Here is a 24,129-nt window from a genome sequence, read left to right on the forward strand (position 1 = left end):
CTGTCTGGGGAGCACATCCTCTCATCTCATTAAACTCCACCTTGCCAGTCAACCTGCTGAGTTTTCATGCAGGATGTTGTGTGATTCCTGGACTCACGTTGCAAGCATTTTGCAAAGACAGTAAAATTATCACCGTCAGTGTTTTCCTGTTCTGTTGGCTTTTATACATCAGTCCCTCCTTGGGCTGGTGCTTTCTTATTTACTTGTGTAAATCTCACAATATTCTACAAAGTCAATTTTAAATGATCACTCATGGTCAGTGTGCTTAGTTTTCTGTTTATGCATCATGAGAGATCTTTTATAATTTTATTATTATTAATATTTAGATGATTGATCTTTAGCTAGGTTTGGTTTTCGCCCAACATCAACAATCATTTGTGCATTTTTGGATTATGTTTAATATTGTGAGAATGCTTATGCTGCACTCCTGGTCAGGTTCCTCTTGAAAAAGAGATTTCAATCTCAGTGAGGCTTTTACCTGATTAGTTATGTCTCTGTTTTTGTTTTGATTACCTTTCAGATTGAATCCTCTGCACTGAGTGAGTGGATTTCCATGAATAATGTCCTGCCTTCTGCTTCTCCTAAAACAAAAAAACAAAATGTGCAATGAGTAAAAATACAGAAAAAAACAACCTTCCCTCTCCTCACATGTTCATCCCATATTAAAGTGGAGTAATGTGAGCCAAAACAATATGAGGAAAATGTGACTGTTATTCCACTCGGTGGTGCACACTCACACATAACAGCTTGGGGAAAAGAGCACGTAAACAGCTGACACATTTCAGACTCATTTTCTGCAGGAAAAACAGACGCTGCGCTTTTGTTCTGCGACCAAACCAAACTTGACCTGCGTCTGACTGGAATGTCAAGAGGCAGGCAGCTGGTCCTCAAAGAGACCGGAGAGGTATCGGTTCAGAGGCGAGGTGTCGCTCATATCTCTTTGTCTGTGTTATGTCTGGATGGAGGGGAGGGGAACAACTCAACCAGAATGAGGGACATGGCTAAGGCTGAAGTGATTGCTGATGGATTCCAGTCACATGATCTTTTCGCTCTCACAAGTTGTAAGCAGCTCTTTCCTGTCCTTGTTCAACATATTGCTGTTCACCCAATATGATGTGGTACACGCTGATTGATTTTATATATGTTGTATAGCTGATAAAAACTACGTTGGTCGTCCATTGGCAGCCCAAAACCTCACTAGATTCTCATGACAAAGTGCTTAAGTGAACAGAATTACTGTTTGCCATTCAACTTCAGCAACCTCCACTTTGCTAATGTTTATTTTAACACTTGTGAAAATTTGGACTTGGTGCCTCCATGAACGGGCTCCCTAATCAACACCTGTCAGCACTTGTTAACACTGAAAAATTGGTCTGGGACTTAGAGGTCACCGTCAAGAAAAGAGCCCTTTGTGGACACTGAATACGACTTTGCGTGAAATTTCAAGATACTAAACACTGGCACCAAAACTTCAAGCCTTTGTGTACCTTTTGCCGGTGGGATAGAAGCGGGAGCAGCTGAGTCCGTCCCAGGCGCAGTAGGGGTCTCTGGCGAGGCAGCAGTCAGCGCAAGCCGAGCCGTAAGCCTGACAACGGTGCAGGGAGACCTGCGAGACCCCGAACTCCGAGCTGACGTACAGCTGTTGCTGCAAAGTAAACAGTTCAAATGTCAGCTGCCCTGTTTGTCTTAATAAGCGGCAGGCTGACAGGAAAATGATGCAGTGCGCCGAAACAATTACAGCTTCTTATTTCCTCGCCTTTGGGAGGCTTATTAGCCACGGGGGATTTCTGTTTTGTGCATTACATAGTAGCCACAGACAATGAGTCACATATTTAAGCAATGAAAGTGCACTCAATGTGGAGAAAGTAAAGCTGGGAGGAAACTTACTTTCTTAGAGGATATTCTCAAGTTTGTGACAGGAGCTTGATTCTGGAAAATGGGACATAGAAGAACCAAGTTCAGAACTTTTAGCCATTGCTGTTATTTCTATAAGGAACAGTTTGGAACATTTGGAGACATAAACTTAATAGCATTCTTGCTGCAGGTTTGATGAAAAGTGTTTTTTTGGGGAATTTAGGTCCCTTATTAGAGAAGGTAGCCATCAAGATCAGCTTATCCCCAGATGTCTTTAATTGTCTGGAATAAATATATTCAGTCTTTCGAGAATAAATCTCAAATCTCAAATCTCAATAAATCTCTTCAGTGCAGCGGAAGATCAAAGGAGCCATTGCTGTTACGTCTGATCACAGGTTGATCATACTTATAGTGATCTGAGCTAAGACAAAACAGCTTGTGCGAGGGTTCACTCGGGACAACAACCAGACTCTTGCAGTATTTAAGCATGTTCCCCATCACTCCACACTGCACCGCACTGCACAACATCCATCTCCTGAATGCCACCCATCTTTTGTCTGCCTGCCCTCTCGCCTTTGTATCCCGGCCAAGCTCGCCCTCCTCCTCCCTCTCTGCCTTTGATTTTGGGAGAGAAAAAGGATGAAAGTAAGGGTGGAATAAAAGTAAGGGGAGAAAAACAGACAGCTGACCTTAAACACTTCCAGCTCCTCCAGGATCAGATCTTCATGCAGGGAATTATTGCTTGGCAGCACAATCACCTTCTGAACTGTACCTTTGTCTGAGGGCAGAAAGCAGACATGTCAAGAGTCGTAACCACACACACACACACACACACACACACACACACACACACACATTTAATAACCTTGCGAAACAGATACAGCTATGGCCAGACGTGTGCTCTCAGTGAAACTACAATACAACCGGCGAGTGAAAATAATAAACTCAGAGTCTGTTTTCCTTTGCCCGTATTTGCTTTTGAATTAAGCATGATAGCCATGGCTTTCTATGTTTCCACAGAAAAATCAACTGCGGCAGGAGTGGGAATGGAAGCCCATAAGCTCACACAAGGGAGGACAAAGGCCACGAAAAGGACAAAATGCAACACAATCATCATCAGTGTGGCTGTTTTGTCCTGGGAGTAACGGCCGAGCAGGGGGAAGGAGTTGCCGTAAGAGCTCCTGGAAATGCCTGATAAGAGCGTCTCCCTCGTCCTTCACACAAAGCAGCGTACTTGGGCTCAGATCTGGTCCGACAGCACTGGCTTTTCTTCAAGAAAACCAGGCAGGAGCAGGAGAGGCTGCCCGATAAACACAAGCAGCTGTGGGAAAGAGAGTCTCACAGAGGCTTGCTGAATGCATAATTATGTATGCGCTTATGCAAAGATTATTCACTTTAAACGCTGTGTTACAAGCACCAAAAGGAAAGATATGCAGGTGAGTCATGTGTTTCAGGTAGTTTATAATCAGCAAAAAAAGGGAAATCGCCTCAGCTGATCTGCAATTTCTATCAGCTGATTTAAATGAAAGATAAAAAACAAATGAGACATCAAAGTCCTCTCTTAAATGAGCTTCTTTTACCAGCCTATCGATCTATGACACAAAGATAACGATAATATCGAACATACTGACTGTGTTTTCAAATTCGCCACCACACCCACAGTGTACTATCCCCTCTGGTATCTGACAAGTGGCTGTAGCCACGGGACTCCACTCAACAATCATTTACTCTCAGGAGACAACCTCACTGATGACTCAAATGAAGGAGGGATTGTGTTATTGACATTTTCTACCATTTCCCTTTGAAACTGATAAGCCGATATTAGCTTATAACTGACTTGTGCAGTAGAGCAACTGAAAAATGTGATTTTTTTTTTTTTTAGACCACAGTTTTTGGAAGTTGTACATGAAATATGAATTGATCAAGTCCTTTAGCATGACCTAGCAATGATTTATGTGACCTGTCTACATTCATACCTGTGCCCAGGAAGAGCACTTGGTAGTTGCCGTCGGCAGCCATGACCTGGTCGACGGCCACTGAAGTGTATTTGTAGTCGGTGTTGGTGCGGACCACCAGAGGCCTCCTCCCCACCGGGTAGATGGGGTTGAACATGACTGGATGGTTTCGTACGAAAGTCACCACGTCGTCTGGGAACTCCTTTGTTGTCTGGATGTCCGGTGTGAAGGCTCCACCGGGACACTGGAGAAACCGAAAGGAAATGAGTAAGGAAGAATTTCGCTCTCCTGTCCTGATGGTCAGATTTTATCCTTTAGCCAAAACTTTGTACTGTTTACACACGGTAGTTATTCAACAAAAAGACAACAATATGTGCAGTTTGCTGATAATTTATCTAAATGTATACAGAGGTCAAAAATGGAGTACCACAAGGGTCCATACTGGGGCCACTGTTGTTAAACTCAGTTCATAAAATGTACACTACAATACTTGGTGAATATGAACCCAATGAGAAAAATTCATGATCAGCTGTTGATTGTGGATGAAATTTCTTTATCTGTGTGGTCCTTCCTTTTCTATAACAAAAGGTTGTTCAATCATTAATGCTATTGATTCATTTTTCAAGAAGGAGGCTGGTAATACAAGAATTTTCTTCTCCCTCCACATTTTTCTGGCTTGAGATGTATCAAGAGATAAGGTCAAGGTGAATAATTTATGTGAAAATTTGTTTTAGTTTGTTCAGTTCATGAGTGAATGAATGAGTGGCCTACAAATGAACTCACAGTTCCAGGCCTTGGATAAGGGATCCGCCCTTGGAAAGCCACCCACTGAAAGTTGGGTCCCTCTCTGTGAGCGAAGGGCCCGTTGAAGACGGTGAGGATGTCGGCCATGTTGTACACACACACTGCTGAGCCTTTGAACACGGAGCTGAGGAAATGAGATACATATTTTAATGAAACACAACAGCAGGAACCTGCTGCAATGACATCCTTGAGACCCACCCTGCCAAATATTCTGCAGTTGTTCATGAAGATGTTTTTAGGGGTGTGCGAGTCATTCAGTCTGGGTGGATCTGCTGCTGCTCACCAGTGGGGACGGTTCACGTATTTCCCCCTCATTGATGTGATGTGGTTTGGCTCAGTCATTTAAAACCACACTGCCCAGCACATAAAAGAGTGCTTTGTTAAAAAGGGGAAGCAGAAGAATATTTTTGTAAGTGAAGACGGAGGGAGAAACGCCACGTGGAGATGGGAATAATACTGAGTTAAGAGACCTCGGGGACCTCACTGTTTGGTTTGGCTATGTTCTTTGAGCCAGGATCCACCACTGTAGCCTTTCTATGAGCCTGAGGTAACAAGTGGATGGAGGACCTGTGGCAGGGTCACCATGGGTTAACCAGACGAAGGCAATGAGAGATCAGAGAAGACAGATTAAGTGACCGTTCCTTTGAACAACCCTGCCGTCTGTGACTTTGAATGTGAGAGCAGTTTTATCAGTTTCTCAGTGTGGTTTTGTTCAGATTGCCACAGAGATTTACACAGTGTGTGATAAACTTTTCTTTACTTCTGTGTCAAAGTTCGTGATGTTTAAATGTGATGTTTTGATCGTCATATTAATAGTTGTGATAGTATTGTAGCAGTAGTAGAAATTCAAAGATGTGCTCAGATTTAATTGTTGGCATTCTTTAATTGCTGGTATTATTATAAGAGACTTAAAATGCACCTTTATATTTCCTATACTATACTTTACTATATCACCATATCATACTATATTATATCATGTTGTTGCGGTTAAACTTGGAGAAAAAGCCATACAAATAAAAACTACTAATGTCATATGTCATGTAGCAAATATAATATTCTGTATCAGTTTGTGCTATAAATAATGTACTGCTGCTTGCCATGATGGGGAAAGAACATCAAAACGAAGGACGTGGTAATGGATAGTTCATCCTCTGACTGAAGTACTCTGCATCATGACACATGACGTCTCTATGTAACACGCCTTTTGACAAGCACGTCCCCTTCCACTGATATTCAGCCAGTGATTAACATAACCATTGAGGCCGGCAGGAATGTTACAGTTGGCTTCATCGCCGTCTGTCTTTACCTTGTGGATGTGAAGACGCCGAATACCAACAGGCCCTTGGGCTGATCGGTCTCCAGCAAAAACATACTTTCTGAAAGGGAACACACATATGTGCACTCTTAGACACATGTGTGATACCTTCAACAAATTCCCCATGACCCTTTTCACCCCATCCTGCAGGTGAGAGTGCCAAAAAAGTGATGAATACATGAATTAACAATCGCACACTCTGACATGACAGATGGACTGATGAACTAAATGGAAAAGCATGTCTAAGATGCTGTGGGTGGATGTTTGGAGCTTCCAAAGCTGAGACTAAGACAGAACTGGAATAATGTGCTCATGTATGAATACAAGGTAACCAAAGACAACAGAGCAACTGTTAGGAAAATTATTAAAGTATTAAAGGGCTACAGCTCTAATCCAGACCAAACAAAGGAAGTTTTATGGTTTGTTTGTGGAGAAAGCAATTGGTGGACAACTTGGAACAAAAATAGCGAGCGTTTGGGAATTTTATGGAACATGAAAATAAAATGGAGCTTGAAAGTCACTGGACAAATAAAGGAAATATAAAGATGTAAAAACATTTCCTCCATTTCACTCACCCAGTTCGTCAAAGTGAGTTTCGGTGCCATCTTCCTCCAGAACTGAACACACCATCCTGGCCTTAAGGAAGGTGGTCCATTTGTTCACCAGACTCCGCTGTCCTCCAATGTCATTCTGTAGACAAAAGCTACATATAGCAACTCGAAACCACAGAACATACAGTTTGGATTCATTTAGTACCAGACAAAAGCACTCACTGGACACACTCTGGCCACCATGGTGTGGATATTTTTAGTATTTCCATTGTTATCTGTTAGCCTCTCGCGGAAGAAAAAATACAATTTGGCATCATTGGGGTCGGTTCCGTCTGGTATCAGGTGGGCGTCAATGAAGATTGGCTCTGAATGGAGGAAAGAAAAACATGGAGGCTTTAACAATTTACTGAAATAAATAAAAGGAAAAGGGAGAAGGGTAAACATAACACATCTAAAATCACACATAAAGTAATCAATGTATATTCATTCAAACACTGTGGGTTCACCGCTAAGCCACTTGGAGTTGTGCTGGTCTGTCCGCACTGCATTTCTCTTGGTCAAGCTCCTGAAGATGGCAGCATCTGTCCCCATGAAGTCAATGTACATGCCTGAGAACAGCTCCTGGTCTGCAGGAATAGACGGTGAACAACCAATTCAGATTTTCTTTTTCAAAAAACAAGAAAATGCTGAAACGGCCCCAGAAAACAAAAACAGTAAAACACACCAGCGTTTGATTGTATAATGTCAAGATTGTTCTGTGAAAGAGTTTCACAGTCGATGTGTGTGTTCTGCCACTAATGAGAGGCTGCGTGCCCTCCATAGCCGCTTCATGCTTTTTATCATTCCTTCATTCTCACCTCATCATCTATCAGTTCCAGACCATGTGTTTTGGAGGATGTGGGGCAAGTTAGGGGGGGATTAGGAGTATGCGGTCCTTATCCAAGCTGGCTTGCTAAGCAGCGAGTGTCGACAGCACTCAGACGGCCACAGACATGAGGAAGAAAATGAAGCGCAGATTTTATTGAGACCAGGCACTGCCTCTTAATGTCCTCTGAGACTCTGCATCTGCTTCCACAGCTTTGCCTTTGACCTCGACTGCATTTGGCAGAGCTCCAGCCTTCCTTCCTTTCTTCCTTCCTTCCTTCCTTCCTTCTCTCCCTTCCTCCCCCTTTAGGTTCGTCCACCCCTCCCTTCTGACTCCCTGCTTGGCATCTCTGCAGGCGCTCACTGGCTGGCAAAGCTCGCTGCTGACACGGCAGCACTCGGGTGTCAGAAAGCAGAGCTGAGGGTGCCATGTGTCGCCTTTGGACGTGTGAACAGCAACCCAACACCCCTCAACCAATCAGAGATCAAAGAATGGAGAACCGGGGGCGAGGGCCTGACCTGAAGGAGGTGCTGCATCAGCCTTGAACTGAACTCTGACTTCTGCGTTACATTTTTCAAAACAGTAGAAATTTTGATTTTACATTTCCTCTGGCAGTGGCTGACATCTGGAGGCTGTCGCTCAGCTGCGTGCGCCGTACATTAATGTTGATACTAGACGCTCTTTGGTAGGTTATGTACTTTGATAGTTTAAGATGTCTAATGAAATATACCTAACTTGGAGAAAGAAAGCTAGCTTGTCTTGCTGAGTCACCATTGCGTTCCTCCTATGTCACAGCAATGAGTGCGGTTTAAGTAATGTTATCTGTCTCTCTTTCATGGGTCCAGTTAAAAATGTCTAACTTTTGATTTTTCTCTTTTTTTTGTAATTTTTCCACAAGTTTTCACGTGGTTTGAAATCATGAAGGTGGAGGCAGGAGGCACCTACTGAGCATGACGGAGACTGTGTTCACTTGTGGGTTGAAGGAGCACCTCCCTTTCCCAGATTCGGTCCTCGAGTCAATGTGAAAAACTTGTTCCTGTCACAGAGAAAAGAGGAAGTCAGAGAATTTGGAGACAGTTTTATATGGTAAGTTATTCCGTCTAGTGGCCTCTGACACAATAAAACTGCACGTATGAGCGTAGCAAATGTCCATTAGGTAGCCCGGCTCACGTTTCCCGTCCCTTTTGCTTTTTACGGAGGCACAGTAACAGTCCTGGCCGGCTCTGCCTTAACGGGCCCTTGTTGGACAGTAAAGGGAACATTCCATCTGGGAGGAAAGGAGGAATTTCCCTGCTAATGTGTTGGATAGCCATCTCTCCATCTCAGGTGGAAAGGCTGCCAAGTTTCAGCCCCCTCCTGGTGGCGGTCTGGACTCTCTTACAGTAACCTGGGTAAATTACAGAGCTTCCTGTCCCATCCTATTTCAATCTAACCCGTGTTAGCGATGCGGCTTCCTCAAATGGGATGAGGGTGACCTTACTCGAAAACCATTTTCTCAGGAAAATACGTCTGTTCGCCAAGGAGCTCTGGAGGTGGACCGAACTTCAACACACTGCAAAAAAGTAACCTTTATTTATTTATTTATTTATTTATTTTTAAAAAAGTAGTTTTTAAGGTTGCAATGGATCATTAAAGCGTCCATTTATTTAAAAATGTGTTTTCTTTATTGCTTCCTCACTTGCATGTTTGGCTTTCACAATCATCCAAAACTTAAACAAAATGTGAAAAAAATGTTTAGTTAACTGAACTGAACTGAACAACCACCAGCACACAGTGAAGTAAGCACCATCAGACAAGTTAATCTTTGGCAACCCCCCCACCCCAAAAAAAACAAAACATATTTGCGGATTCACAGTTTCCAAATTATTCAAATTGGAGCATTTTTACATGCCTTAAGACATGTCTGGAGGGCATCTTTAAAATGTAATTTTACTTTTAACAAGTGGCATCTGTTCATATTGATACATTATTCTGGAGTAAGACGAGTTGAAAACAACTCATCACACAGTATAAAAATTTAAAGGCTTAATAAAAGACTCAAGAGACAAGAAGCAAGAGGGACAGGGGCAGTGTCTAATTCATTATGCATCTGAGGGCCACAAAAACACATGCAAATGGCCTGTCTGTTGCAGCCGGGTGGGGTGGGGTGGGGGTCTCTGGGCCAAAGGTCCGGTCTGAGCTTGCTGTCAGCTTCCCACCACTGCAGCTTGTTATACTTAACAGATCCCTTTTCTTGAGACACTGACATGTTTGAGCTCAGAAGTTGCAAACAGAGCAGTCTGCCTTTCAAACAACCCCCCCCCGCCAAATGACAAAAGGCACCGCAGTGCGGAAAGAGCCTGGCTGGGAGCTCTCTGGGAGCTCTCTCGCTCTGCTTATTAGCGTTTGGCAGCGGCCGGCAGTCTGCGGCTAACTGTAGTCCACTCGGTGAGCACTTTTCTCCTGGAGGGCTTCCCTGCTCTGCCGTGTGGCCGGACATGAGAGCCGAGCGCCCAGAAATCAGCCCTCCATCCCCGACACTAGAGCTCCATTTTCTGCCTCTTATCCTCAGCATCTCCACTGTCCTGGCACCAAACTGAGTATTGTTTTAAAACAGTGTTCCCATATAACGTTACACTGGCTATCTGATGCTGCACATGAATTTAATTTCAGTTTGAGCTTATGGCAGTTTTCACATGCGTTGGTTGTCATCTCACTTCATACTTTTACAGTACTTGGTGACTCTGAAATACAGTAATGTTGTACTCTTTCTAATGAACATCAAGATTGTATAAAATCTATGTATCTCCCACAGACATGAGGAGTTTCGTTTTTGTGTGGTGGTATTTACACTCCTTTGATTACAGACCAAAAAAAAAAGGGGTTGTAAACCCCCCCCGTTTGTTTGTGCAAACGGGGGGGGTGAAGCGAATGTGCCGCCGTGTTCCCACCTCTGGTCTGCGGCCCCTGTTGACGTACACACAGACGGGGCTGTAGGCTCCGCTGCCACACATGAACAGGTGAGTCCTGTTGTAAGGCTGCACCACGCGGATGAAGTTCCCACAGCCGTGCTGGAAGACACAGACAGACAAAGAGACGCGTGAAAAGTCCAGTAGGTGAAGGAGAAATAAACCCCCAGCAAAATATGACTCACAATATGACTCCACTGAAGTGTTAAACCAATAGTTTTGTTGTGTTTTAGAGGAAAGGTGAAATAAAACATTGTTCCTGATACAAATCAAAAATTTTCTTCATATGCAATAAAATGCACCAATTTGCCTCATTTAGTCTGCTGTGACCAGTATCTTATGGTCACTAATGTTTGCTAACTCTGATGTTGTTGTTTATCCTCTTAACTTAATGGCTTTTCTTCACTTGTGGATTCATCACAGTAGCTTAGCATCTTGGCTAAACGGTAAACAGTACTTTAGCGTTTGATACTGTCTCATACTTTTTACTGACATATAAAGTTTAATGTTATTTAACCTATGTTTTAAATCATAAAATAAGAATATAAATAGCAGTTGGCAATATTCTGCAAAAAAAATCTCAGCTGTGCACTGAAACAGGCCTAAAGGAGGATGAAGTCTATTTCCTGGTGTCCTGCCAAGTGGATAGAAACTGTCTCTCCTGAAGTGTCCTGTTCCATTTGAGGGAGTAATTCAAACTTATCTCACTTGCTGTGACAGTTACACAATCACATGCTGCACGATCAAACGACCCTGGAGCTCACTGGTCTGGTATTAAGGCGGGTGGAAAAAGAGCGTCAGTAGTATTTGTGATGTATCTAATGCAGTTTACTGATCTCCCTCCGTCTCCACTTTCACTTCCCCCAACCCGAACGGCAGCAGGAGGAGTGCTGGACTTTGCAACTAATTGAGCCTCAGCTTGGAAGAGGCAGGAAGAGGGAGAGGAGGGGAGCCGGGAGGACGCGAGTACGTTTCCAGGGAGCCGTCAGAAACTTGGCCATGGCTGCACGAATGGCAGCTGCTGCAGCTCACGGTGGAGACGCTGCTCCGCTGAGAGCTATCAGTGAGGAACAGCAGAGTTTTCGCCATCACACACACCCATCTCTCTTATTTCACTTCCTCCTTTTTATCTCTCCTGTCTGTCTTGCTTTTGCCTCACTTTTATCACCCGTTTATCTCACGACACCCTCCTTCACCCCTCACACACACGCACCCACCAGGTTCCTATCCACACACACACACACACATGCAACCTTTGTGACTGTGCCAGATAAACAGCATGCAGCCTCATGGTCTTAAGTTCAAGTGGAGATCACATCGAGTTTAAAGAGGGGAACTTTTGACCTGGTGGCAAACAGACTTAATTAACCTGGTCGGGTTGTATTTCCCCTTCGATGCCACCGTCCGGCGCAAACAATGTGTGGCAGCTCTCTGCAGCCCCGCTTCACCGCAGATTCTGCTGGAGGAGAGGAACTTAATATATACAGATGGGGAGCTTAACCATAACAGAGGGATGGAGGCTCTGATTCATATGAAGAAACCCCTGAGAAAGGAGAACAGCATTACAGGAGAGAGAAAATGAATCATACCGTGCTGAGAACAAAAGAAACCAGGTGCTGGAAAAAGCAACCACAAGACAAGTGGGGGAAAATAATAAGACAGAAAGAGAAACTAGTAGAGGAGAAACTGTCACAACTGCAAGTAAAGAAGAGATGACAGGAGGAAGAAGCGGCCATTGAGTGGTTCCACACGGAGATGGTTCGCCCAAATATTTGTGGGAGCCTGTCTGTGAGTCGGAGCAGCACAAATCACTGCTTCCTCTCTACTTCTGCAACTGCATGTTACGCAAAAGCCAGGCTCTGTTACCCCAGCTGCTGTCAGGGGATGGAGAGAAAGTGGAGAATGTGGGACAAAACAGGCAGCGCTGGTCGCCGTGCGATGCTTTTTATGGTAACTCGTACTGTTGCGTCGAAAATTAGGGTCTCAATTTATATAAAAAGTTGCCGAGAGGTTTAGTCTTTAAAAACTTCCTTCTCTCTCTCTTTCTATTCCCCCGCACTCTGCGCTGTAGCTGCCTGTAAGCAGCTGTGCACGTACTTATTCCAGAACAGCCCAATTAGGAGGGAAAAACAAAGGCGGCGAAGGAATCAGTCCTCAGAGGCCTACAGTATGTCTTCATTAGATTGTGTTGCTGCTAACAAGTGCTGCTCAGAATCAGGACGGGTTATGAAATCTCTGCGTCCCATTCGCGAGCTTCGGTTCTGGTTTATTTTTCTACAGCGCTCCACAGCCTTCTGTCCTCCCACGCCTTACTGCCTCGTCCTGAAAAACTGTGCCGATGCCGGGATGACTCAGGGACAGCCGCTGACCCCGTAGACATCTGCTGCCTGATCTACACATGTGGTTGGACCTGAAAAACTCACAGCTGGGAGAAATCCCAGGAGGCGGCATGTACAGTTCTGCTGGAGACCCTCTTGGTGGAACGGATCTGGGAACAGCTGACAAAACCTTTGGTCTGGATGTTGACCATCATGGCAGAAAAAGGATGAGGGCTAGTCAGATCCCAGTCAAGTCCTCAACTTCTAAACTTTGAGTTTCAAGTATTTAAGGCTCCAGTACAAGTGAAATCACACAATGTCAGTGTTGAAGTGTTTTTTGATCTTTGTGAAGTTGAGTTTGGCTTGAGTCCACATCATGTGACTTCAGTCCATGGCTCTGGAATCAGCCTCTGATCACGGGGTCCAAAACAGTATTGGTGTAGAGAACATCTTTTAGAAGGTGCAGCTTCATCGACTAACGTGAATATTCATATTTCTATCTATATACGCTATATGGACAAAAGTCCATTCTAAATACACAGGCAGCTTTGTGCTCTTCCACACCAAACTCATCCAACCATGTCTTTATGGAGCTTTGCTTTGTGCACTGGGGCACAGTCATGCTGGATTGTCCAAAATGTCTTGGTATGCTGAAGCATTAAGATTTCCCTTTGCTGGAAGTCAGGGGCCGAGCCCAAACCCTGAAATACAGCCCCATAAAGGGGTGTGTCCGGATACTTCTGTCTACTGGTTGAATTCCAAGATGAGGCGATCTTACCGTAGGGTCCTTTCCAGCCATTTGGCATTCCTCTATCTTGCTTGTAGACGCAGGCCAAAACACCTGACGGAAACAAAACAGCACAGCTTTTAAAATGAGCTTCTGGGAAGTGAGCCGCAGAAGCCACAGTTTTAATAGAGACATAAGATGCACATGGCCAAACTGAGGTTTTTACACAAACTGAAATCACAGGGAAAATTAGTGCGAAATGAACAAAAGTTTCAGTTTCGACAGACACATCTGTGATTACAGCCAGCTACCGTCTGTGGAAAATGTGTGTGTTTTCAAACCCAGGAGAGGTGCTCAAAAGGTCTCGCTCGATGAATATATCAGGCAATTTACTCGGGAAAAATGGATGGGGTGCAGCACTCCCTGGGGTAACCGAAATGCGTTTCCATCTGTTTATGCACTTCATGCCTGTCAATTACAGTGAAGATAACTCCTTCACTGCATGCCAAATCAGTTATCAGAGAGCTCTGAGCATTTTTACAGCATTTTTATGCCTCTTTTGAATAACCCTAAAATTGTTCAGATCACGGCAAATGCATGCTGATTTACATATCATTACACAGATCAAAATAATACCATTTCATATTTACAGTGTGTCTTACATACCAATAAGAGAAACTAGACACCATCATTACATTCGAGCACAACATTAATCACAGGCGACAATAATAAACATCTGCTGACCTTGAGCGTGCCATGGGTGATGTTGTTGATGTCCATGGAGAGGACGTGGTCTTTGCAGCCCACATACATCCTGTCCTGGTCCTCGTCCATCTGCAGGATCCTGTAGTCCATGGCCTTGTCTGATATGCTGTAGTGTTCAAAGGACTGGGAGACCTGCAGGTCTGAGAGACACAGAGAAAGACATACAAATAAGCTTGTGTCCATGCTGGAGTTTAGATCAGTTTTAGATCAGTTATTTCAACAAACACTCTCTCTGACTGAACTAAAAGACAAAAATTATCTTCTATATGGTTGAATTGCCAGCAAGTAAGTTGATTTGGGATTCAAAAATGTGTCCAGAGTTTTCCTCCTTTTTTGTAAATTAGATTTAAGTGACCTAAAAATGTTGCAAAATTGCTTTTATCTCATGAAATGTGAAGAAATTCAGATCTGAATGAGTGCAGAATAAATCAGCCATGAAACTGATCCCCCACATTTCACTTAACTTTCATCCAGTCAGCTGAAGAGAAGCTGTGCCGTTCAGGAGGGATACAGTGAAAACTGGTTGAAAAGTCTTCCTCTTCTGCTCATTAAAGGCGCACATTGTTAGCGCACACACAAACACGAAGTAAACATTCGCAGACTGTTATTTTCAGCCTATTTGCTCCAGAGATAGAGAACTCTCAACCTTTACCATCAAAGAGGCTTCACTGTGGAAGCCAAACTCATGCATATTTATCACTTTTTCAATCTGCACTGAGAGCCGACGGGGGGAGGCTCAAAGATCTACGCCCTCCATTTCCTCTCCTCCACTGACCCTCTCTTGAGCTCTTTTTGTATTCCCTCTGCTAATCAACAAACAGGTTGCCTGTGCTTTGTGTCGGCGCCTTGGGCTAAAGTCACATTTTCATTATTGTGTGACATACGCTTTCGAGGCTCGGGCCTTTTATTTTGAAGGCTTTTCTGTGGCGCTACTCACTCTGATCACAGGCTGTTGTTTGGCACGTTCGCCACGTAAAGGCTGGAGTGTTTAACTTTAAATGAAAGACAAGTTAACCACTTCGTTCGCAGGCGAGTTTCCCACGACTCTACATCCACCGTGTTTAGGTAAATTGCCTTATACGGCTCATGTCTTGAAGTGAGAGCGGCATATTTTTGAATCCTATGTGATGCGAGGTGCGAGTATCATCTGGCCCGCTAATGAGGAACATAAGGACAAAAACGGGGACGGACAAAAATGTTTTTACCTGACTTTCCAGAAAGAAAATTAAATGTGAACGTATCCCGTCAGACAGACGTGTTTAATAAAAAGGAACCTCTAAACGTGAGAGATCACATCAGCCTCCTGTGTCAAAACTGAGAAGATAACATCACAGAAAGTATCGGAGAGATCTCTGTGCAGAGCCCATATTTTCCTAATACCGACAAGGCTCGAGATGTTACATCCTTTGCTCCGCCAGAGCTTGAGCCACCAAGAGAGAAAAACTCACTAACAGCTAATTAAAAACACGCAGGGTACAAAATTCAGTCCCAAAAAAAAAAAAAAAAATCCATTTTATATGTCTTCCCAAAACAAATTCTTGGAGGCGCTTCAGGAAAACGTTTTAGACCACAATACTGTGCCTTCTTTTTACACGACGAGGTAAGTGTCAATTTAAACATTCCTCTGGCTGATTGCTTTTCTGGAGCTCAGAGGTGGCAGCTGTCATTAAACATAAAGCTGTTTACAATGAACTGTCTGGCCAGGAGTTACAATCATGCATTATATGGACAGAAATAATCTCAGTGGTTGAGTTAAACTCTAGTGAGCGGAAGCAAAAGAGCCACAGCTTTTTAAAATGTAAAAACAGGTTTGAGGTCCTGTGAAAGAAAAGGGCATCTGTTTTCATCTACTAGCTAAGTTTTCTGGCTGCAGTTATCCTCAATAAAATTTCTGTTTTCTTAATGCATTTTTAATTATTGTTGCCTTTGAGATTTGCTTATTTTGTCCTGTGAAAAACACCCCCGTCAACATGATGGTACACTCCTGTCTTTTTAGCTCTCCTTCTGACAGCATCCCCCCAGAACATTCCACAAGAGGAACAAATTGTTCAGAGGGGTGTGGTACAGGGTGAAATAACTGTTTGATATTATGGTGAACTTCGTATTGTTTTCTCAGTGGGGGGACAAAAGAGACTTTCATTTTCCTTCATGAGGAGGTCAAGGCAAGCTAAGCCAGGTGCTGTGATGGGATACAGTCAGGGCGTGTCACCTGGATCCAGCCTATTTACAGAGAGACAAACCGAAACCCTCTGGACATACCATTGGATCCAGTATCTTCTCCTGTGCTCTGCTCTCAATCTCACACAAACATATGAGTCACGCCTGCACTGCTGCAGCAGAGGAGGCCAACATCAAAAGCTCACATTGCCAGATGGTGCACCTGCTCCATCATGGAGAACAGTCACCAAGGTTTTTCAGTCATTCAGCACATGCATTGGGATCAAGAGTTGACAGATTCAACGAGGCTCATAACCTTTTCATGAGGTCTTTGCTGCACTGTTGGGTCCAAATTCATGGCAGTTTATTAAAACAGAAAACAGAAGTTGGAAGTCTTTTCTGTATTCCTGCCTGCGATGAAGAAATCCTCTGGACCACGTGTGATTCATTAGTCGTGAGTTTGCGTGAATTCCTCATCATTGAAATCACACAACTTACCCAGAGGGAAGAGTGTCAGAAATGTTTGTGGACATCATTACCCAGACGTCATCAAGCAGCTCACAATGGACAGTACTGCGCTTTCAGGATGCGGATTCAAGTATTTTGTAGATGCTGAATGACAAAACAGTAGATAATAGAACAACAAACCCCTTCTGTTTTGCGAAGAGAAAGAGAATCTGCAGTTTCATGCAGAGATATGAATGTGGAGACCACACACTTGATAATAGGACCGGGAGAAGCTGAGGTAATGTGAGTGGTGACATGTCTTATTCTGTTTTTTCTGTTTTTTTATTAGTTTTGTCTTTCTTATGGATGTCCTCATTGTGAGCACAGACAGAAAGAAACCAAAAAGCAGGGTTTGAACAGTGACAGTTGGTGGGTTTTCTATTATGTATGTGGGCAGGTGGTGCCTTACACCTCCCTGCGGACCTCACAGCAGTCCTGCCTTTGACTTTGGGCTTTGACCCGCAGTGCCCCATTGGTGGGGTGGCAGACCAGTGATGATAAAATCCACCCTGATCCACACAATGGACAGTGGGGTTGGCGGAAAGGGCAAGGTGGCGACTGGAGCGCTGAGACTGCCCTCTTCTTTGATGTGTTTTTGTGTGTGAAGTGGTCAAGCGGAAGCAGCACAAAAGCCTTTTGTTGTTACCAATGGTCATTCAATATTAAACAGCGGGTTGCTTTCTTTGCAGCGAAAGAGATCGTATTAGCTGAAAACATTCCTCACATGATGCAGGATGGGCTGTAAGGCAAAGAGCTACTTCGTAAAAGTTTTCTTGAAACACTTTAAAGGGTATTTTCATGGAAGTTGGGGAACTTGTGAGGAACAGATAAAAAAGAAAAAAAAATCAAAATAGCAGTAGAGGCCATGATATCCTGGTTTTTGGTCCTTACTGTGGGTCAAGTTGCAAAAATACTGTTTAAAACCTCACACCTCCAATTTCTAATGGATTATGTAAATTTGATGAACTGTCCCTTTAACTCAAACAAAAATGTTAAATGTTCTGTTTTCAGCTTCAAAAATGTGAACATTTTTGCTGCTGCGCTTCGTTCTATATCATTGTAAATCAAATATCTTTGGTTGACAACATGGTCTTCCTCAGTTGTTGTAGATGTTCAAATTACCATTTTATTTTAATGTAAATATGGTCAATTAATTACTTGAAAATGCATACAATCTATAGATGCTGCCCTGATTCAAAGTGAAATCTACGGAAATGGTGTCATGTTGCCATACATCTCACATATGTCAAATCAAATGACGTCCGACTGACATCCTTTTTGGGCAGTTAAATGAAATGCAGCCCTCTGGCTCCTGATAGCATGCTGTACTTTTTTGTCTGTGCTCTCATTGCAGCTTTGAAGAAAAGACATCTGAAGAAACTACAAGCTGTGGTCATTGTGGCGGGTAATTCAGCCTTCTGTAAACCGTAATACAATTGATTGTTCATGGGCACTGGCCCCAGAGAGAGGCATCGAGCTGTAGAGTCTCCCAAAGTGAGAAAAAAGAGCTTTCTGTTTTATGTTATTGCGGTGAAAAGCCAAGTAGAAATAGAAAAAAAAAATGTGACCACAGGAAGACAACTGTCACTGTTCTCCTGTTTGTAAGGCAGCAATTAAAGTGCAGGGGAGATTGCAGTGCTCACTTAACTGCTTTTTTCCCCCCAGTTGTGATTATATAGTCAGGAGAGGAAAGGCTACAACCACAAGGAGACTTCACTCGTGTAAGACGTTTTGAAAGACTTGGCCTCCAAAATTGCTTGACTGATCAAATAACTGAGTTGCCTCCGGCAGTAAACGTTTGCATGGTTCCGCTTTGGGATGTCCATACAAGGAGCAGTTTGTTGTGAGGCAGCATCGTAAAAATTAGAGATTCTCGGTGGCTGGAAAGTATGTGGGATCTGTGTGAGAGAGGCGACTGTAGTTCTGGACTGCCTCTGAATGAGGTTTCAGGGGCCGATGCCAGCTGACTGAGCTGGTGTCACTTTAACAGTATTAGAGTCTTCTTCTAACACGATAGGAGATAGCAAGAGGAACATGAGAAAAAAAAACAGTGTGGCATCATGGTTTGATGTGGTGGGAGAAAAAAAGTGGTTAAGACTGAAAAACACAGCTGTAGTTTATAAGATCCCCCTGCTGTTTGCCAAATGAGGGAGTCACCTCATGAAAATACATCTGCAGTGACTTTTCTGTCTACATGGAAAGGTGATAAATCAGCATGGGGCAACAATATGGGATTATTGTGCCGAAACATTAGCTAAGCCCTTGTGGAGCACGAATGAACAGCTTTAACAAAACTGAGTAGGTGTCTGGAGTGTTGGGTTTCTTGGGCCCTGCTGTCTGAACACAAGCCAAAAGGTTCCTGCACCTAATTAACACTTCAGGGTTGGACAGTGGGCCAATTACAAGGCAACCTCTCCCATGCAAATCAGCCCTCATCAATTGGCTTTGTACCTGAAAGGCCAGCATGAATAAATTAACTCCATGCTAATGAAGCTTACTTTCCATTCAGCTCAAGGAGAACCTGTTCTGTGGTTGTCAGGGGCAGCTGGTGGGAGGATCCCAATCACCAGTCTTGATAAATATTGAAGCAGGGGCTTATACCGCCCCCTTGCAATTCATCTCTCCTCACAAAATGGAGTGGGTTTCATTAAGCGGGCCTGACTTCAAACCTGGTGCCAAATACCATTGCTCTTTGTCCATACAACGCTAAGAGCTCTTCTGGCTCAGTTCTGGATGGCTGCACTTACCTAACACAGCACTGGCCCACTTGCACATACTGCGCCAGTAAAAGACTTGATCCTGGCAACTGACGGGCTCTTCTAGAGATAAAAAATGGCTGTTCCCCAACAGGGACGGCCATCCATGATCCTTTTGGACTAGCCAGATGGTATACAGTAATGACTGGTGGTGTATACATATGTCAGAGGGGAAAGTTAAGGTGTTGTTCCAGTGTGCAGAGACCACCCAGGACGTCCTGCACTGGTTGACAGAGTCGTCCGATTGTCTGTCCAACACACATACTCGACATTCCCAGGCAGGCTGTGTTCAGCACTCAGAACGCAAACAGCAACAACTTCTTAAGAAATCAGTGCTGGCTCAGAGAGGGAAGACTTAAGAGCCATTATGACTCATTAATTTTCCGCTTGTTGTTTGTCTGCTATTATCTACATCCAGATATTCGTGATAGGAATCAAATGCCTGCACAGAATGCCTGAGCTTTTATTTATGCCTTCGCTCACACTCATTTCCCAAAGGAGACGTCACATCTAAATATGACATATGAGCCTGGAGTGTATTTCCTCTCATGGCTGTGAGCATGGGTTTGCACAGACTGATGTTATCCAGCACCAATGTCAACTGCGGGTTCCATTGCTTGACTGACCCGCGAAGGTGTTGGCTAATATTCCCTGTTGGAGCCGAAACATGAGATGACAACCTGTCAATCATGCAGGGATGGTTTGCGTTCCCAGTGCTCCAATTAGCACCTGGCCTCCACTTCACATGTCACCGGCGGCCTCTTCTTCAAACCTGAACCACCAACCACCCCAACCGTCACCTCTCACCTGACCACACCAGGAGCACCAGCAGATAGTAAATCTCTTTGATTTTACTGTCAGGGAGGCTCTTGTAGAGAGTCCAGGAGATATGGGTCAGCGTATTCTCAGAGGTGAGGTGTTTACTAGTCATGGAGGACAGCCAAAGGAAGAAGGAAAAAGATCAACCAGGTGGGGCTCCACTGTGTCTTCTTCAAGGCTGAAATTGTTTAAGGTTAAATAAGCTCTATTTCCTCAGTGACCTGAGGTTGAGTGGTTGCTTCTGTGGTGTTGAGTCAAGGTAAAAGACCCACAGTGAGGGCAACAATCACAAACGCACCTGTTGAAACTCTGGTTGTGTGACTCCAGGAAAAGGCTGTTTATGCATCCTTTTAAATCTGGTGTTTATTAAAGAAAATCCATTCAAATCCTAAAATATCTCCAACAATGGAGAAGGAATCTGTTTGAGCCTTAATCCAGAGATAGTAAATGCACCTTTTTTATTTATCCCTGCAGTGTTAAACTCTGCTCAGCACATGGAAAAGCTCCTGTATGAGAGCGGAACAATTCAAAAACTTACAAAATACTTTATGTAACAAAGGAAGGCCTACAAACAAACTTGCATAAATACTTTCACGAGAATAGCTCGGTGATTTGTGATAATGCCTAGGATTTTCCAGCTGACCTTGGCTATCCTTGAAGCTATACCGTCTTTATTCGCATTGATAGGCATTGATTACCTTTCAACATGTTGCGGAGGAGGAATAATAAAACATTCAACAGGGCAAGCAAGGTCAGACGCAGGAATGGCTAAACACAGGGAGACGGACAGACTAAGCAGACTGACAGAGCAGCTGTCAAACATCTCACACGCCGTCAGCCCCAAGGCAATGCAAGCTGGAGCTCACTGTACTCACTAACCCACCTGCAGAAAACGTCCACGCTGCAACTCTGGCTATTAGATGGACATCCTAGGACATGAGTGTGAGTGAAATGCACACACACACACACACACAAAGAAGCAGATCTGTTCATGCACCAATATACACCAGGTATTTACTGCTAACCTATTAGTTATTTGTAGGATGTATCTGTGTCTGTTTGCCGACAGCTTTGGCAAGCCAGTTCTTTGTCCTGCCAGGAATTCCCCTGAATCGCAAAGCTTCTCTCTTTACTTCACAGAATTTATCATATTTACTGCAGGAAAGTGGAGATGCTAATGTGCAGGTCTAATGTAAAACAGAGACAGGAAGCCGCCCTGGGAAGAAAAAGAATGAACCTTTAGCAGATGTAGACATCCTGGCCCACTTCTGGCTTCTTGATCTTTGGCATTTTGACCTTTTGTTGACCACAAAAGGCAACACGTGCCTGCAATCACCCAAGTATCTGTGCTGCTGGGCGAGCAGGATGTTCATTTAACAGGCCATTTAGAGACATTTCAATAAAATGTGACATTCTTTATTAGAAGCAGTAACACCTCAGGCAAACAAAAAACCTGTGCCTTTTCCTTCCACTCATACTGATATTTGATGGAAGCTCCGGTTTTATTGGACTTCAGATATTAGAGGTTTCCACTTATCAAGGCAGTTGTAGACTTTCTTTCTTAACTTGCATAGCTGGAAACCACCTAACAATGATTCAGCAGAATGTCTTGCCACTGAAATGCGATAAAGTCGAAGGAATGCACGTCCAGGCACTTAACACGAACAAACATCCACTTTGTCCGATGGATTCTTCTGCAAAGCCTCACCACCGCCAAGTAAACATCCTTAAGAGACTGACATCCACCTACAGTGCAAAAACAGTATCATTGCTGTATGAATAATGAGGGGTGAGTGGAGGTAGTAATGAGGCATGATAAAAGCTAACAGGGATCTGGTGTATCTGCTCTCTGACGCCTGGTTCCTGGTCTCCACGCCTGGTTCTGTTCAGGCTGCGAATGAAGCCCATGTGGCCCGTACCAGCATGAGGGAGCGCTCATTAAATTACAGACATCGTCTCAATCAGCCTCTGCTATGTGTCACGCAGGCTCTCGGCCAAGCGTGTGTGTGCAAAATCTACATCATCCACACGAAAGCATGCAAAAGCTCGCTCACTTTCAAATAAACATCTTCCATGGTTTGGCATGCACACTGTATGTATTTCGAAGTTAATACTGTATTGAGTAGTGGAGATTTGCCAGGACAGGGTGAGACCGCTGATGAGGTTAAATGATCCTGAACATAAACACAGACCACTGCCCCACCTACCAACTGAAGGGATAAATGAGGCTGATATAACAGCAGGGCCAACCTCTAATACAGTAGCAGAACCAATAATTAACATATTAAACATGTTGGTTTCTCAGTATTGGTAACATCTTTTTCCAGTTTACAGCATATGAAAAAAATGTGAGTGTGGCAATATGTTAATGGTTTGCAAGAGGTAATGCTGAAACCATGAAAGAGTCTGCATCATAATTTGGGATGAGGGTGTGTGAGTTGGACATTGAATTTGAGCTAATCCAAGCATTAGCTCCATATTTAACTTTTGGAGAGACTGACAACTCTAATAAGTACTTTACAAAGAAATTTGAAGGGCTGTTTAATTTTCAAAAAAAAAGAAAAGCTTCTTGAAGTTACTGGGATTTCTTTATCCGAAAGAAAACTTAGAAGGCTGCTGTCAAACCTTCAGAAATCCTTCTGATATCTTTCAGATACTGTAGCGTTTCAGACTCATTCTCAGCAATTATAGTCAAACATGTGCTGAAGCAGATCAAAATAAATGTTGAGAAGACACTTTAATATTTAAAGCAAATGCACAGAAGGTAATTATCTCCTATCACACTGGGTTTCCCTAAATATCTTTGTTGTATGGAAGCGGGGGGGTAACAGTTTATTATCTGAGGCACTGAAGAGAAAAGCACCGCTTGAGAGTTTATTATTTGGGTTAGCTGTATTTTTCTGTTTATTATGTGGTTTTAATTGTGGTCTGGCTGTGCTTGCCTGAAGAATACAAGAGTAAGCAGAGTGAGGCAGAGAGGAATGTCAGAGGCAGCAACTTCTCTGTAGGATGTGAGGCTGCGCCGCGAGTCCCGTGAACCTGCTCTACCCCTGGATTGGATTTCAGCAGTGACACGAAGAAGAAAAGAGGGAGGATATTCCAGCGTCCACACATCTATGCACAACCCCAAAGTCTTGCCTTACTGGTTTGTTTTCTTGATTTAGTTTGGCTCAGCCTGTAATGATTAACAGGTCTTTGGGAGAAGTCGGACTACAGGGCTAAAATTTTGGCCACACAGCAGGTGCCAAACCACCTGCACCTTCCTCCCCTCTGGGACACCCTCCTCCAGTCTTCTATGAGTCTTCATTCATTTTTCTGGCTGCTTTGGATATAGCCCAGACTGCCTGGATTCTTCCCTCGGCAAGGACTTCAAATGTTTATAGAAGAAGTGAGCCTCCACCTTGGGTTTCAAAAGTCCCCCTACATCTGGTGCTCACCCAAGCTGAAAGAGGGAGTCATGACCCTCATCCTCCTCGGTCAGAAGTGATTTCTAACTCAGAAACAAAAAGGTGCATCTTCTCATAGCTCCCTCATGTTTTGAGCTCATGTGCTAAACCAAAGCTGGAATGTAAATTCACACCTGAAGCTGGAAACTCATCTTTGAACAAACATCCTCCTGCTTCGTGCTGCTCTTTCCTCATGAATTTTCCTAAATGTATCCCTGGGGTAATACGACACAGTAAAACACACGCTTTTACCTCATCACACAGACAAACACTCATTAAGAATAAAGTTCCGAGTCTCTTGAAGGGTTAGCGCACTGCAGATACCAAACTCAAACTCTCCTT

At 43.8% G+C, this 24,129-nt stretch overlaps 1 protein-coding gene across 2 annotated transcripts in view; it reads right to left on the reverse strand.

Moving 5' to 3' along the window:
* Positions 1–24,129, reverse strand: part of sema3c (sema domain, immunoglobulin domain (Ig), short basic domain, secreted, (semaphorin) 3C) — a 33,443-nt gene that overhangs the window by 3,880 nt on the left and 5,434 nt on the right. For both annotated transcript variants that reach the window (XM_046378464.1, XM_046378463.1), the window contains exons 3-16: positions 14,082–14,242; positions 13,389–13,451; positions 10,275–10,394; positions 8,290–8,380; positions 6,986–7,105; positions 6,702–6,844; positions 6,504–6,618; positions 5,920–5,989; positions 4,593–4,737; positions 3,831–4,053; positions 2,544–2,632; positions 1,888–1,929; positions 1,488–1,645; positions 514–581 (exon numbers count right to left, since the gene is read on the reverse strand). In XM_046378464.1, coding sequence (XP_046234420.1) covers positions 514–581; positions 1,488–1,645; positions 1,888–1,929; positions 2,544–2,632; positions 3,831–4,053; positions 4,593–4,737; positions 5,920–5,989; positions 6,504–6,618; positions 6,702–6,844; positions 6,986–7,105; positions 8,290–8,380; positions 10,275–10,394; positions 13,389–13,451; positions 14,082–14,242 — 1,608 coding nt within the window. The remainder of the gene's footprint in view (positions 1–513; positions 582–1,487; positions 1,646–1,887; positions 1,930–2,543; positions 2,633–3,830; positions 4,054–4,592; positions 4,738–5,919; positions 5,990–6,503; positions 6,619–6,701; positions 6,845–6,985; positions 7,106–8,289; positions 8,381–10,274; positions 10,395–13,388; positions 13,452–14,081; positions 14,243–24,129) is intronic.

The sequence above is a fragment of the Scatophagus argus genome, chromosome 22 (genome assembly GCF_020382885.2).
Source record: "Scatophagus argus isolate fScaArg1 chromosome 22, fScaArg1.pri, whole genome shotgun sequence".
In the NCBI taxonomy this organism is placed as follows: Eukaryota; Metazoa; Chordata; class Actinopteri; family Scatophagidae; genus Scatophagus; species Scatophagus argus.